Here is a 16,080-nt window from a genome sequence, read left to right as displayed (position 1 = left end):
GTCTTGCTGCTGAAGGAAAGGTTTCATTTTTTTGTATCCTCATCACTTAGGACAGTGCCTGGCACGTTGTAGACCGTTAGTAAATGCTTGTTCCCTGAAAGTTGCCACCAAAACCTGCCCTCTCCCATCGAGCTAGCTTTAGGGGCTTTGAGCAAGAGGGCTCTTATTTCTGCTGCGCAAGGCTTCAGTGGGCAGGAGGGTCATTCCTAGGATAGAGAGAGAGAGAACATATTTTCTCACATGAACAATGACTGTTCTGTTAATGGTGTTAACACTACCATTCAACACTTGTCTATGAATAAATGAGCCTATTTACCCGGAAGTAGTGTGGCATTTAAGAAGCACCAGGCTTGGGTTTGATTCACAGTTCTTCCCCTTATTCACCATGTAGACCCTGGACAAGTCATTTAGCCTTTTCGAATTTCAGTTTCCTAAACTATAAAATGGAGATATTTGTATTGCCTTCTTAATAGGGTTGTTGTGAGTGATGTGCATTGTAAATTGTAAAGTTCTGTCAGATGACAAGCATTCATTAAGCCCTTCAGGCACTGGCTTATTTTTGGGAGTACACAGGCAAAAATCATAGTCCCTGCTGTCAAGGAATTCATATTCTAATGGGAGAAAAGACGTGTAAACAACATGTACATACAGGATACATACAGGGTAAATGGGAAGTAGTCTCACATGGAATGAAGCTCTCTTGCAAAAGGAGGGATTTGAGCCGCGTCTTGAACTTGAAGGAGAAAGTTCCAGACATGGCAGATAGCCTAAAGGCAGAATCTCTTGTTGGAGGAACAGCAGGAAGATCCTTGTTGCTGAATTTTAGAGTATATGGAAGGAAATAAGGTGGAAGACCACTGGAAAAGTGGGAAGTGGCTAGGTTGTAAAGACCTGTAAATTGCCAGAGGATTTTATGTGGGATCTTGGAAGTAATAGGGAATGACTGGTGTTTAGCAGGGGGTGGGATGGTTTGGCAGCTGAGTGGAGGATAGACTGGATTAAGGAGAGACTTAAGCTTGGGAGACCGTCTAGAAAACCATTTGTAATAGTCCAGGCAGTCAGGGCTTTGAAGTCCTTCCTAGACTGGCAGCATGTGAGTGGAGAGAAGGGGATAGAGAAGGGAGATGATCTGAAGGTAGAAATAATGCTTTTTTGGAAACAGATTGGATATGTTTAGTAAATGTCACTACTTAACTATTTATTAACCATCATTCATTAGATTGATTATAATTATATTGATTTTTATAGTATTTTCTATATGATTAATTATATTGACTTCTTTGGAAAATGAGACTCAATTTCCAAATAATTGGTATAAAATTAATTTGGTTAAAGATGAGGTCTTTGTAAATTTAAAAAAAAATCTCAATTTGAAAGACAGTGTAGTTTAGTGAATAACATACTAGCCTAAGGTGACTAGGATTTAAGTCCTGTTCCTTGTCAGGGGTTGGTTGTGTGACTCTTAGACAAGTCACTTAACCTGTCAGTGCTTCTAGACAGTGCTGTAAGAGTATAAATTGCAGTGCAGTTGCCAAATCCACATTGCTGGGAAAAGATTCCTCACTGGGGAGCTCCTTACCCCAGTGAATTAATAGTTCTGAACAAGTGTTTGCACGTATGAATATATATTCATGTGTGTATGTGTCCATCTGACCATAGATTTAATAATTGGATTCTGTGTGTGCGTGCATTTGGATATTTCCACACACACATGTGTGTGTGGAGTGGTCTCTAAAAGTTAACGGGAATTTCAGAAACTTAAAAGGGTTTGGGAAAACATCAATTTAGGGAATAAGTACTGTTGTCATAAATGTTTTTAGTTAATAACTAAGAATAGGTTATTACTCATAAACTAATTGCATGGTTATTAATAATAAAATTTGTAAATGTTAAACCACATTGATACTGACTGTCAGAATCACCACATTTATTTCAGAGTCCTCTAACTTATACATGTTTTCTCTTGGTTAGGACCTGTTTTGCAAAGGCAGGATGCTTCAGACTATGCACTCAATGCAGGCACAACAGCTATGAATGCCCAAAGGATCTTAAGGGCCACAAAATTGAATAAACCCATTCTCTTGGAGGGCTCTCCAGGTGTGGGCAAGACCAGTTTGGTGTCAGCATTAGCAAAAGCTTCAGGTAACAACCTTGTGCGAATCAACCTGTCTGAACAAACGGTAAGCACCAGTTTATCTTGGGCTGGGCAGATGTTGCTATGATAATGTCTACTCATAGATGTTCATAAACAGAAGGTAAAACCACTACCTACTTCAGACATAAAGGTGGTTGAAAAGGGATATCCATTCCCTTCTGTAACTATTTATGTAAATAATGTGGTTAATGACTTTGCCTTCTGACTGTTTTTCTGTTGCTTAAGAATTTATTCTAATAAATTTATTATTCTAATTTATTCCGTTCTCTGCTTTAAATGTGGAAAAACTTTGTAACTACTGGCAGATATGTGTATGATGGTGTGTAGTTATAAAGGTGTGGTTTAGGGTAACTGGCTTGGAGTACTTTTCTACATAGTATTAAATCTAATTAAGAATTATCTCTATCTTCAAATGCAGAGAATGGGGCCCAGGTAGCAAAAGTTCTTTATACCAGAGCTTTGCCATGAATCACCAATGGTTGTATTGTGGATGTTAGAATGTCTATCTTACATTCATAGTTTTGAGTTCAAAAACTGCTGTCCTATATATGCCTCCTTTTTCTGTCTTAGAAGTAGTGATAGTTCTTAATTACACTGTGTAGGAGGGTTTTTTGAGGGGACTCTGGGTCTCTCTCTACTCCAAACTGTACTCCACATTCCTGTCCCCCCCAATTTTTTTATTATGATGTGTGCAGATGTGGCAGATTGGATATAGTATTAAATTTGAAGCCAGGAAGAACTGGGTTTATGTTCCTCCTGATATTAGCTGTGTGACTTTGGGCAAGTCCTCTCTGAACTTCATTTTCCTCATCTGTAAAATGGGGATAATAATAATTGTAGTATTTCAAAGTTCAAATGAAATCTTTGAAAACTTTTAAAAATGGTTTATTAGTTGTTTTAAAAGACACAGATTAAAAAAAAAAAGGGAGGGTGGCTAGGTGGCGCAATGAATAGAGCACCGGCCCTGGAGTCAGGAGGACCTGAGTTCAAATTTGTACTTGGATACTTAGCACAAAAACTAGCCATGTGACCTTGGGCAAGTCACTTAACCCCAATTGCATCTCCAAAAAAGAAAAAAAATTAAAGACAGTTTTTTAAGTTACTAACTTCTACAGTTGTGAAACAGAAGTAGGTTAGAGTTTAACTGCTTTGTACTTAACAATTTAGCATATAAGTATAAGGTACCTGGGACACTGAAAAATGAGAGTAAAGCAGTCCCTGCCTCTTCAGGGCTCTACATTCTACAGCAGTGGGTCTCTTAGTAAAGGAGGAAGGGGATGGGATATATAGGGTGTTCCTAACATCTGAACACATAGGAAATCTCATTAATTATGCAAATTTCAAGAAATGAAATTTTCAACATTTTATTTAATTAATATAAATTGAGATTTCATAGGAAGACATGGGAGACACATAGGAAATCTCAACTAAATTAGTTAAATTAATCTTATTAATATGGAAAATAGTCTCTAATAGCTAATGAAAGCTTTTTTTTATATGAAATTATCTTGACTAAAATTTATGCTAATTAAATAAAATGTTGAAAATTTCATTCATTTCATTTTTGAAAATATGCATAGTTAATGAGATTTCTGTGTCCAGACTTTAGAAACACCCTGTAGTGTTGATGATGATTTATTGGTACAAATGAAACTTAAATGTTTTGATGGGGATATTTCCATGGCTTGTCTACCTGAGCTGTCTCAGTTACATACATCCTTTATGTTTTCCTCCTAAAATGTACTTACCTGTAACCCTCTGTGATAGCAATTTGTTTTCCATTTGTTGATTGTCTTGATTTTTCCTAATGCTTATAACACTAAGTTGAGTATAAGGAGGGCTGGATATGTGTGTCTGTTGTTGAATGCTGGTATATCAGTGTACCTAGTTGACTTTTCATCACCTTTTGGTGGCAAGATGCTGTACGTGTCAGTCCTACTGGCTTCTGATTTGATAAATTTTGGCTTTGATTTCTACTGCCATGGCTCATAATGGGTAAAGGTGAGATATTTACATGCTGCTGGGTAAAATTAACATGTCAGTTCAGCATTGCTGAGTGTAGGGAACTATCTGTTACCAACTAGAACAATGGGGAGCCATCTTTCTATAAGGTATATTCTTTTTTTTTTTTTTTTTTAAGCAATCGAGGTTAAGTAACTTGCTCAAGGTTACAAGGCCAGTTATTTCTGGGTGTGGTGCTGAGTATCTGAGCCCAGATTTGATCCAGGTCATCCCGACACTGGAGCTGATGCTCTTACTCGCTGAGCCACCTGGCTGCCCCAGGTGTATTCTTTTTAATAGTACCTTGCATATTCTGAATTGTATCATTTGTAATATAGGAAAAAAGCAAAAATGTTACTATTTGTCATCATTAGTCATCTATGAATTAAAGGTTAGCATTAAGTAATTGGTGTCAGACTTAAGAGTTAGTGAAAATAAAAAAGGCCTGAATCATCTTAGGCAGATTTGGTCTTAAAATATATGTTTTAGCCATTGTGCCCTCAATTAAGAGCAAATTAAGTGCATTGCTTTTGCCATATAATTTATTTTTCCCATTTTTCTCTGAAGGATATCACAGACTTATTTGGGGCAAATTTACCTGTTGAAGGAGGAAAAGGAGGAGAATTTTCATGGCGTGATGGCCCCTTACTGGCAGCACTGAAGGCAGGTCATTGGATTGTGTTAGATGAGGTAAGTCAGGGCGGGGGTAGGGGGGAGTAGGGAGGGGTTTATTTCTAGGGAGAACTTGCATCATCCAAGCAGTGAAACTTCATACATGGTGAGATGTTATGCTTTACAGGGAAGAATTTTAAGAGGTATAGAGGGGTGAGTGAGAAGGGTGGAAGGGACCAATCATTTATTAAGCACCTACTATATCCTTGATAATCTGCTCTCAACTAAGTACTTTCCAAACATTTTAGAGATAGTTTAAAGTTAGACCTATTTGTATAGGAAAGATCTTTACTTAGTGGTATCAGATGAAAAGAATGTGCCAAAAAATATATTAGCATTTATATTTTCAAATCTAAAAAGCTAATTGAGGAAGGCTTTTGGTATAGTGCTTATTAGAAATATGATATTTTAAAATGATTTTGTATTTTACAGTAGTCAGTACAAAAGGTTTTTTGCGCAGCAGTGAAAAACATTTCTCTAGTTACTTCATTTAATGACACTTAAAAAAAATCTAATTCAGCTTTCTCTACCTTAACCAGTTCTGTCCTGACTCCAGAAAATATCCATCCATATACATATATACACACATAATGTATATGTACATATATATGACACTTAAGTGTAATCTACATTATTAACATTTTCTCTGTCACTTTCTTAAGTCTAGTGTGATAATCAACAAAACAATAAACCAAGTGCTTGTTTGTAGTGTATGTCAACCCCCAAAGTGTAAATGCTCCCATTGAAAAATTTAAGTTAGGTCCCGCTAGCCCATTTGACTTGACTGAATCACTACTTTATGGCAATGTCCACTGGTCTTTGTCACTTAGTATATTAGTACTGCCTATCTTTATTTTGCTCCCCTGATGCATGGTTGCCATCCTGTGGCCAAAATGGACTACTACAAGCTTTCCCCACAAAATCTCTGTTTAATGGGAAAATCAAATTACTTGAACTTTGCTTAGATAAATACATTCTCAAGGGCAGAGATTATTTCAGTTTTGTCTTTGCAGTCCTAGCATTTAGTACAGTGACATATAAATTGTAGACGTTCAGTAAATTCTGGGTGAATAAATGATTCTTGTCTCCTTTATTTTACAAATGTGAAAATTGAGGTCTGCCTAAATAGTTTACTGATTTTTTTTCATCATTTTGCTTTGTCATGATTTTCAAGAAGGTATTTTGTGTGTGTGTGCGTGTGTGTGTGTGTGTGTTTCCTTCTCACATCACCAAATGAATGAAGTGTTTTATAGTTGGAGGGGTTGGAGGGTTCAGACCATCTTACCATGGCTCTAATCTGAGGGAGATTTCTCCCAGCATGTGGTGCATGGTGATATTGTAAGAGCAGTAGAAAGCTTTCATTAATTCTAAACTTTGTAAAATATAGAACTCACCTAACTTGCTAAGAGGAGAGATCTGTGTATCAGTCACTTGTAGTAAACTTTTCCTCTTCTTCTCCTTTCTCTTCCCCCTGACCACAATAGTTGAACCTGGCTTCTCAGTCAGTATTAGAAGGATTGAATGCTTGTTTTGATCATCGAGCAGAAGTCTACATTCCTGAAATAGGCATGAACTTTAAAGTTCAGCACAAGAAGACGAAGATCTTTGGCTGTCAGAATCCATATCGACAAGGAGGGGGAAGGAAGGGTTTGCCGCAATCCTTCCTTAATAGATTCACTCAGGCAAGTTTTACAAGACTCACAGATGGGATTTTGGTCCTGTCTATGATTCAGATATTAAGAGAGCCACCTAGGTTCATGAGGAGAGAACTGACTTTGTGATCCAGCTCAGTAATTATGTATTTTTGCCTGGGCAGCATTAAAAGGGACCTGTCTTCTGATTTGGGGCACTGAGAAGACCGTACAGTTCTTCATAAATCCAGATTAGTATTTGTCATCTTATATCTCTTGACAGGCGTAAGTGATGAAGTTAATACCAACTTTCTTGATTTTTTCTCAGAATATATAATGAACTCATGATAATTACCAGGCCTGATTCATCCAGTTTGGTGTAGTGAATCTTTCTTCTTATTCAGGCGCTTAACACTTACTAGTCATGTGACCTCAGGCAAGTCACTTAACTCCAGTTGCCCCTCCAAAAAAATCTAGATATCCTTTTTTTTTATTTTTTGGAGGGGAGAAGGCAGGGCAGTTGGGGTGAGGTGACTTGCCCAAGGTTACACGACTAGTAAGTGTTAAGCGTTTGAGTCTGGAATTTGAACTCAGGTCCTTCTGACTCCAGTACTGGTGTACATTCATTGTGCCACCTAGCCAGGCCTCCCTGCCCCTCTGTTCCCCTTCCCTCCTCCCCAAGAAAGGTACTATAATTTGCTACCTGTTATCTCAAGGTTTCAGAATTTGTCTAAAGTCTTCTATATAGTAAATGTAGATTTTAACTATCCTTACTATGTCAGTCCATTATGTTGAATTAGCCAAAGCTGACTGTACATCTGATATTCCTTGTGTATTGGACATATTTTTAAAAGAACATTGTGCAGAAAATGATAAAGCTATATCTTCCTTCCACGTCTGGATTTTGCCTCAAAATCAGTGGAGAGTAATAAAAAGAAGACTTCTTTCCTAATTGAGAATTACAAGGAGCTGTATTATTCTAGGGCATAGTAGGAGAAAGAAAATTTCTGTAACAGGAAAGTTGGCTTTTTTCCTATCACAAATCCCAAGTTATTAAAAAAAAAAGTTATTTTGAAGATGAGTAAATTGTAATTATTTTACATAGTTCTTTTTGCAGTTTGGCCCAGTGGAATGATGATGTTTACTTAAATTGTTCCTGGACTTTTTTTCCCCCTTCAGGTCTACGTGGACCCACTTTCAGCTTCTGACATGGAGTTCATTGCAAATACCTTATTTCCTGCCATTGAAAAAAGCATTGTTGCAAAAATGGTTGCTTTTAACAACAAAGTAAGACCACATTTAAGTATTTTGTTTTCAGTCTCTCTAGCATGACTTAGGCTTGAGGTGAACTTCACCTTGAGCATTATGGTAGCTGTTCATTCAGTGTATGTTGAGTTTAATTGTTGATTCTCTGTGAAGATGGCAAATCAGTTTGGGATATTATACCTGCCCTGCTTTTTTCACTTAAGGCAAAGCTGAGTGTTAAAATAATTATTACATTGTCTACATTCTCACTTGTGTTACTAAACACTTTCAGATTTTTTTTTGCTGGCATTTGAAAAACAAGTCAGAAAAAGGAGGAAAATGAATCAAAACTTAAATTTTTTTTATTTCTAATTTTACACTCCACCAGCAACTTTAGTTTCCTCTTCTCTTGAATTCTTTTAAGAGCATGCTTGTAAAGCCTGGTAGTGAGACACAGTCTCCAAGAAAGGTGTTTCCTTTCCTAGATTGATCAAGAAGTGACTTTTGAGAAGAAATGGGGTCAGAAAGGTGGACCCTGGGAATTTAACCTACGGGATCTCTTCCGCTGGTGTCAACTGATCCTCGTTGACCAGTCTCCAGGATGTTACAATCCTGGACAGCATGTGTATTTGGTTTATGGGGAAAGAATGAGATCTAGAGAAGACAAAGAAAAGGTGAGTGTTATATTATCTTATTCCATTTCTTTTTTTCCTGAAAGGATGGGCTTATTCCTCATGAGAGGAAGGCAAGGATGGCAATGTGACAAGACTAGCAGTAATACCAAACGTATTGGAACCCTTTGACAGGAAGGATCTATTATGTACCTACTATGTGCCAGAGACTGACTGTACTAAGCACTTTACAAAAATGTTCTCATTTTATCCTCACAGCACCCCTGGGAAGATGGATGCTATTATGACCCCCATTTAACATTTGAAGAAACTGAATCAATTAGAAGTTGAATGACTTGCTCAGGGTCACACTGTGGAATTTGAACTCAGGCCTTCCTGACTCCACAACAGTTATCTGTTCACTGAGCTGCCTAGCTGAGCTGCCTTTGGTAATGCATCTGTTAGGAGGAGTTCATCCCTATCTTAGAGATAAATATGTATATGTAGCATGAGTCTGAATCTGTGTGACCATGAAACCATGCCATAACAGACTTCTCTTACGGTTTTTAGAAGAGAATGTCTTTCATCTTAGACATTTAGGAGCAAGCAGAGCTTCTTGAAGGGCAGCTAGGTGGTGTAGCGGAGTTAGGAAGATTTGCCTTCTGAGTTCAAATCTGGCCTCAGACATTTACAAGCTGTGTGATCCTGGGCAAGTCACTTAACCATGTTTGTCTCAGTTTCCTCATTTGTAAAATGAGTTGGAGAAGGAAATGGCAAACCACTCCGTTATGAGTAGGAGAATAACATGCTCAGACCAATGCTTTAGGATATTAGTTTCATAGCTATTAGGAGAATGAATTGATGATAGGAGGCATCACCAGTTTATCTTTCTTAGCTAAAGCTATGTGAAATAACTTCAAATGAAGGAAAAAGGAGCTAAAATAGTTTTTTAAAAAATATTTTTGGATAAAAAATTAGAAGTGATGTGAGACTCCTTGTAACTGGTGAATTATCCTCATTGGTATTTTGGAATTTCTTCCTTTACAGTGGAAATTTGTTAAGTAGAGAATCTTTCAGCTGAAAGACCTCATGTAATCCAAAGGTTAAGTGACTTACCTAAGGTCACTAGTTTCAGAAGTGGGGAACCTGTGGCCTTAAGGCCACATGTGACCCTCTAGAACCGTCCTCAAGTACAGCCTGGATTCAGTCCACGGGTCTCACTTGAAGACTGCCCTTGGGGATTACATGTAGCCTCACGGCCACAGGTTCCCTACCCCTGCACTCATTTGTTGTTAAGACATTCCTAGAATCTAGATCTCCTTACTCCAATGCCATATACTGTCCCTACTTTATTACTACTAGAATTTCTGGTTTCATAAATTTTGGGATTAGTATAGAATATTTATATTATTGATTGTCCCTGTTATTGCAATAAAATATGTTCCTGGGGCAACTAGGTGGTGCAGTGAATAGAGCACTGGCCTCGGAGTCAGGAGGACCTGGTTCAAATCCAGCCTCAGACACTTGACACACCTAAACTAGCTGCGTGACCTTGGGCAAGTCACTTAACCCCAATTTCCTTGCCTTCACCCCTCAAAAAAAAATGTACTCTTTAAAGTAGTAGTTAAATTTTCAGGTATGATTTTATTACATTTAGATTTTGTAGTTTATCCAGTGGAAGATATTTCTGTGGTCTTGTAAAAAAGAGAATAGGATTTATTCAACAGAAATAATTTTGGAGCAGATTTTACTGAATTGCATCTTTTCTTTTGAATGCTGTATAATGACATTAATTTCCAGTGAGATTGGTTTTGATAATTATAGCACATAGTGATTGTATAGAACTTTAAAGTTTGTAAAGTATTTCTGCTTATATTACTTTATTTGAGCCTCCTACAACAGTCTTTGAAGTAGATGCTGTTATTATGGCTCCCATTTTACAGATGAGGAGACAGGGTGAGAGGAGTTAATTGATTTGCTAAGGATCACAGAGCTCGTTAGTTAATTTCAGAAATATCTTCTGAACTCAGCTCTTTCTCACTCCTGGTCTGGCGATCTATCCACTAGACACTTAGTTGCCTCAGAAATAGATTTCGAATGCATGTGCATTTAGATCATGCCAGTTTCTATTCCCACTTCTTGTGGGCCATCTGAAGCTTTACCAGCAACTTGAATTTCTTCTGTCATAGAGAAGGAACTACTTGATAATGTTTTTAGAATTTATTTCTTAGGTGTTTTCACCAAAGCCCTCAGGTAATTTGAAGGTATGTAACTGCTGTGTTCTTGGGCCCAACCTTTATTTCTCATTGTAGATGTAGTTTTGGAAAAATAATGAGCTTGATATCTGCGTTCTCAAGTTATTGAAAGAAAGACTTTGATAGTTGTGCATATAGAGCAGAAATACTCAGAATAAAGCATATAAATTAGAAACCTACTGAGAAATTTTTATTTTCCTTTTCCCATCCTCTTTAGGTCATTTCTGTATTCAAGGAAGTTTTTGGTCCTAATACTGCCCCATACATGGGTACAAGACAGTTCCACATTACTCCTTATGAAGTTCAGGTGAGGGGAACATAAAATCTATTCAATAGCCCTTTGTTAATCTGATTTTCTTCTCTCTTTCAACATATTCACCTTTGATTACTCTATTTTTTAAGGTTGGATATTCAGTTCTTTCCCGTGGCAACTATGTTCCTCAACAATCCCAGAAACCTTTGTCTCTCTTACACCAGTCCTTGAAATTCCTTGAGCCTGTCATGAAGTGTGTACAAATGAATTGGATGGTCATCCTTGTGGGTCCCACTGCTGTTGGGAAGACCAGTTTGGTCCAACTTTTGGCTCATCTGACAGGACATACATTAAAGATTATGGCCATGAATAGTGCTATGGATACCACTGAACTCTTGGGTGGATTTGAGCAGGTAGCTACTGTCTTCTTATTTAATTATTAAAAAAATTCTTTAAAATAGATTTAAAGATCTTACTTCTTGAGGCCTTTTTGTTTTTACATAGAATTCATTTCTGGACATTAACTTGTCCCTTCCTATTATCAGGGAACCTTACCTTATAAACAACAGAATGGGCAGATAGGGAAAGTTTAAAAAAAGCAACACTTACTAGCTGTGTGACCTTGGGCAAGTCACTTAACCTCAGTTGCCCTCCCTCCAAAAAAAATCGGGGGTGGGGGGGGAGGAGCAATTGAGCAATACTAATAAACACATCTGACAATATCTGTGGCAATTCCACATCCATTCCTCTATCTCTCCAGCGAAGAAAGAGGGTTGCCTTTTTTCCAACTCTTTTCTGGGGACAAGTATGGCTGTTATACAGTATTCAGGTACTCCCCCCACCTTTTCGTTTCTGTTGTTATATTCATTATGTATATTGTTTTCCTGGTTTTGCTTACTATAATCTGTATCAGTTCATATATTTTTTTAAAGCATTTATTTAATACTTAGTATATGCCAGGCACTGTGCTAAGTGCTTTACAAATATTTCATTTGATCTTCAGAATATCCTTTTGAGGTAGGTACTATTATTAGCGCCCATTTTAAAGTCAAAGAAACTGAGACAAGCAGAAGTCACATAGCTAGTGTTTGAAGCCAGATTTCACCTTACGTCCTCCTGACTCCAGGCCCACCTCTTCAGCCACTGCCTCTGATATGATCTAGGCTTTGTATTTAAAAGGCTTTCTGTACTCTTGAGTTCTTTATATTTGTCTCCTCTAATATAGTCTTTAAAATGAGGCTTGTTGGGGTGGCTAGGTGGTGCAGTGAATAGAGCACTAGCCCCTGGAGTCAGGAGGATCTGAGTACAAATCCAGCCTCAGACACTTAACACTTACTAGCCATGTGACCTTGGACAAGTCACTTTACTCCAATTGCCCTGCTCCCCCCTCCAAAAAAAGTGCAAAAAATAAAATAAAATGAGGCTTGTTGCTGTCCTACTGGGGTGCTAGTGATTATGAGAGTTGCCTGTGACTATTTTAACCACCTGTTATAGGTTGACATCATACGGCCATGGCGACAGTTGCTTAAAAAGGTGGAGTCTACTGTGAGTGTTCTTCTCAGGGATAGCCTTCTTCTCAATCCTGAGGATGCAGAGGTAGTACTTCGTGCCTGGAGCAATTTCTTCCTCACCTATAAGCCCAAATCTCTTGGAGAAGTTGGGAAGATTATCACTGTTGAGATCGTGAACAAGCTAGAAGCAGTATTGCTGCTTGTCCAGCGCCTGAATAATAAAATCAACTCCTTCTCCAAGACAGGTATGTGCATATTGTGTAGATAACAATCTTCTGAAGGAAGCTGGTATAGACTGCCTCTGTCCATGGTGCCTGGACCCTTCAAAGCCATTATTCATGCAGTAATTGTTTGTTCTAGTCATTAAAATCCAAGAATAACATTGAGCCTGAAAATATAGTTGAAATTGGTTGTCTGAGGCAATGAATTAGCAATACTGATTTCACACGTAGCTAGGAAAGGTTGGATTTTCTTAGCCTTGTAGTTGATATTGTTGACTGATGTCTACCAGCAGTTTGTGAAACTGTTGGTTTTTTTTTGACTTGACATATACTTGTCTATGATCCGATGGTCTGTAATTAAGCCTCATTTATTATCTTGGTATATTAATCAGAAGATGTAGCTCTATTCTTTGTCGTTTGTAGTCTGGGTTTTGATGCACAAACCTTCTGGTAGGAAAGAGTTCACTGCTTTACCCATGAAGAAGACAGCCATTGCACATAGCCCATATGTCCACTTTATATAAATTCTCCTTTCATGTTCTTTCTCTTCCTCTTCTATTTCCCTTTCTACCTCTCTTTACCCTTTTCTTCTCCCCAACCCCTATTTCTCTTTCCTTCTCTTTCACCTTCATCTTTCTCTTGCTACCTATCCCCCTTTCCCTTTCTTACTCTCTTCCCATTTCCCTTCCTTCCCTCCCCCCTTCCTCTTCACTTCTCCCTTTTCAAACTAAACCAGTATGCTTCCTTTACCAAAGAATGGAGCCTTTGGCACTCATAAAGCAATCTCCCATCTGCCAGCTTCTTTCTGCTTAGAATGAAATCTTGTTAAATGACATGGTCCCTTTAGGAAAAGTTTAGCTCTGTAAATAGGAAGTACCATTCATGCCACATAGGTTGATTGTTTGAATTTTAATCTTGGAAATGATGTCATCAGTGATTGGCTTTATAGTATATCAGCAGCCTTTGAATTGGGCATTTCTTGATTTATGTGTGTAGTCAGGATTTGGAATCCTTTTCTTTGTTCTTGTTAGAGGTCGTTTATGATTGAGGCAAGTGTCATTTAAAATATAAGGAAGGCAAGATGGGAATTGTGAGTCTGGTGCTGGCATGGAAACAATAATTGGCTTATGTGGCTCAGGGCATCCTTCCAGGAGGAAGACAGATGCCTATATGCACTCTTATTAATTAATTTATTTTTGCGTGGTGTTCAGAGGTTGGTGGGGACATATGGAGATGGAGAGAATGGTATTCTAGGGTGCTTTAGAGCATCACTCTAAACTTAGGTATTTGGATGATTCAAATAATTGACCTGGCATAAGCAAGAATTATAAAAGAAGAGACTTACTTTCTAGATTATAACGATTGAATTATTGATTTCAGAGCAAAGATACAAATTAGTAGTTCTAGTTAAGATCTGGTTTAGTTCATCAAAACCTGTGATTGTTTCCCTTTACCTATGATGATGATGCTTGCAAGAGTGGTTATTGCATGCTTGTATGGTGTGACTTAACCTTCAGCTCTGAGGAGATACTGGATGTCTTGTGCTGTTTATATGTCTAGGAGACCACCGGCATGAGTACACATCAGTAAAAATATTCAGTTATGAATGAAACAGAGAGACCTTCATCCTCTAGTTACCTACACCATAGAGGAGTACTGTCCTCCAGTGTCTCTTAACTCTTTTTGGCTTATAATCCTGTCTTTTCTAGGCTAGAGACTTCCCATATGAAATCCTGTAATCCTAAATCCAGCCTAAAGACATACTCTTTGAATTCTGGGCTGCTTGCTGGATCTGCTTCCTCTCTGGGAATCTGTATAGGCCTCTTGTACTTTACCAGAGAAGAAAACTATATATAGTGTGTACAGATCTTACTTTGCATCAGCCAGCTGATGGCCAAATGTGTAAGGTAGACTCTCAAACTTCATTCTTGGTACTAACACCTCCATTTTTTAGATTAAATGTAAATTTTTCATGAAGTGGTCAATTAAAAATAATCCTCATATAATGTAATCAGTGTCACTATGCTTCTCGCTTAGCATTTTCATCTAAGAGCTATACAACATCTGGTTGTAAACATTCTTCTGCTCCTTCTGTAGCTTGAGAGCCTGAAGTGTAAGGAAATTAAATAATTTGCATCAGCAACAGGTACTCAGTTAACCCAAAGAAGTATATCTCCTAGACAGTGATCACTTAACATTTAAAATCTCAATGGAAATTTCTTAACTTAGTGACACAACTATTAAAAATTGATTGAATCTACAGCTCTCTTCCTAAATAAAATATTGCTATTTTGACCTCTCTAATGTGGTGTTTCTCTGTTGCCATTTGAAGTTGAATATTATAAATAAAAATCTTTCCTATGACATTTCAGAATTTTCCAGACTTGTGGAAGAGTTCCGAAGTTTTAGGTTGAAGCTTATTCAAACTGTGGATGGTCGAAGTCGTGGAACATTTGAGTGGGTGGATAGCATGTTAGTTCAAGCCTTACAGTCTGGAGACTGGCTTCTGATGGACAATGTTAACTTCTGCAAGTAAGAGGGCATTCATAACTCTTTGGGACTTCTGGGTTGGTGAATAGACTTTGGGTGAAAACAGGGCACCTAACTCAGAAATTAGAAGCTCTGATTAGTTATATTTCCTTTCAGTTGAAACTTGTTATTTGTAATTGAATGCTTTTTGGTCCTTAGGCAAATTGGTAATAGTTAATTTTTTGCCGTGTATACTTTACATGATGCTTTGAGCTCAGCTAACCATCTGCAGAATTTTGATTTCCCCCTCCCTCCCTCCCAGAGCTGTACAACTTAACTTGGGTTACAACTGGTGTCTTAATTCCTGGCATAGAAAATGATAATTGTTATTAATTTCTTAATGACCCTTGAGTTGACCTGTGTCTTTTATCTGTGCCCTGTAATAGAAAGACTGTTGTGCTTATATTTAAAGATCTTGGTTCAAGTCCCAGCTTTGCCATTTACTTCTTGTGTGAAATGTATCCAGGTCTTTTGAGTTGATTTTGATTGTCAGGGGGTCGAGTGGAGAGTTTCATCTTAATTTCACTTGAGAATGTCAACCTGCTGTCCAATGAAATTCTTTGCCCCACAGCCCTTCAGTGCTGGATCGCTTGAATGCTCTGCTTGAACCTGGGGGTGTTCTCACTATTAGCGAGAGAGGAGTGGTCGATGGATCTACTCCCACTATTGGTCCACATCCCAACTTCAGGTATTTTACATTTTGTTGTCCCCCTAAGAATCTTGTGGCACCCCTCCACCCCCACCTCCCCACCCCCCAGTATAGTAGATAGTTGTCTTGTAAGAATCCTTAGATTGTCCTTTTAGAACCAAGCCAAAGAGATCACATGAGGAGCATTGATTATCATTGTTATGCTTTGGTGCATTATCAACTGTTTAAGTAGATTCGTGATGCAGATAAGGGGAAAATGCAGATTCAAGGCATACGTGACTGACATGGGGTCCATGTTAACCAGTAGTTATTTTTGCTAGTCTTTAGAAGTTTATAGTGCTGAGGCA

The 16,080-nt window shown here is 38.0% G+C and overlaps 1 protein-coding gene across 1 annotated transcript in view; it reads left to right on the top strand.

Moving 5' to 3' along the window:
* Positions 1–16,080, top strand: part of MDN1 (midasin AAA ATPase 1) — a 183,099-nt gene that overhangs the window by 91,634 nt on the left and 75,385 nt on the right. Inside the window, exons 36-45 of the mRNA XM_069065132.1 lie at positions 1,972–2,180; positions 4,724–4,846; positions 6,313–6,510; positions 7,639–7,746; positions 8,190–8,378; positions 10,788–10,877; positions 10,973–11,236; positions 12,318–12,579; positions 14,928–15,087; positions 15,656–15,772. Of these exons, the coding sequence (XP_068921233.1) occupies positions 1,972–2,180; positions 4,724–4,846; positions 6,313–6,510; positions 7,639–7,746; positions 8,190–8,378; positions 10,788–10,877; positions 10,973–11,236; positions 12,318–12,579; positions 14,928–15,087; positions 15,656–15,772 (1,720 nt within the window). The remainder of the gene's footprint in view (positions 1–1,971; positions 2,181–4,723; positions 4,847–6,312; positions 6,511–7,638; positions 7,747–8,189; positions 8,379–10,787; positions 10,878–10,972; positions 11,237–12,317; positions 12,580–14,927; positions 15,088–15,655; positions 15,773–16,080) is intronic.

This window comes from Petaurus breviceps, unplaced genomic scaffold (genome assembly GCF_028583685.1).
Source record: "Petaurus breviceps papuanus isolate PSGF00001 unplaced genomic scaffold, PetGlider_PUasm1.0 90667, whole genome shotgun sequence".
NCBI lineage: Eukaryota > Metazoa > Chordata > Mammalia > Diprotodontia > Petauridae > Petaurus > Petaurus breviceps.
This window is presented reverse-complemented; position numbering and strand designations above follow the sequence as displayed.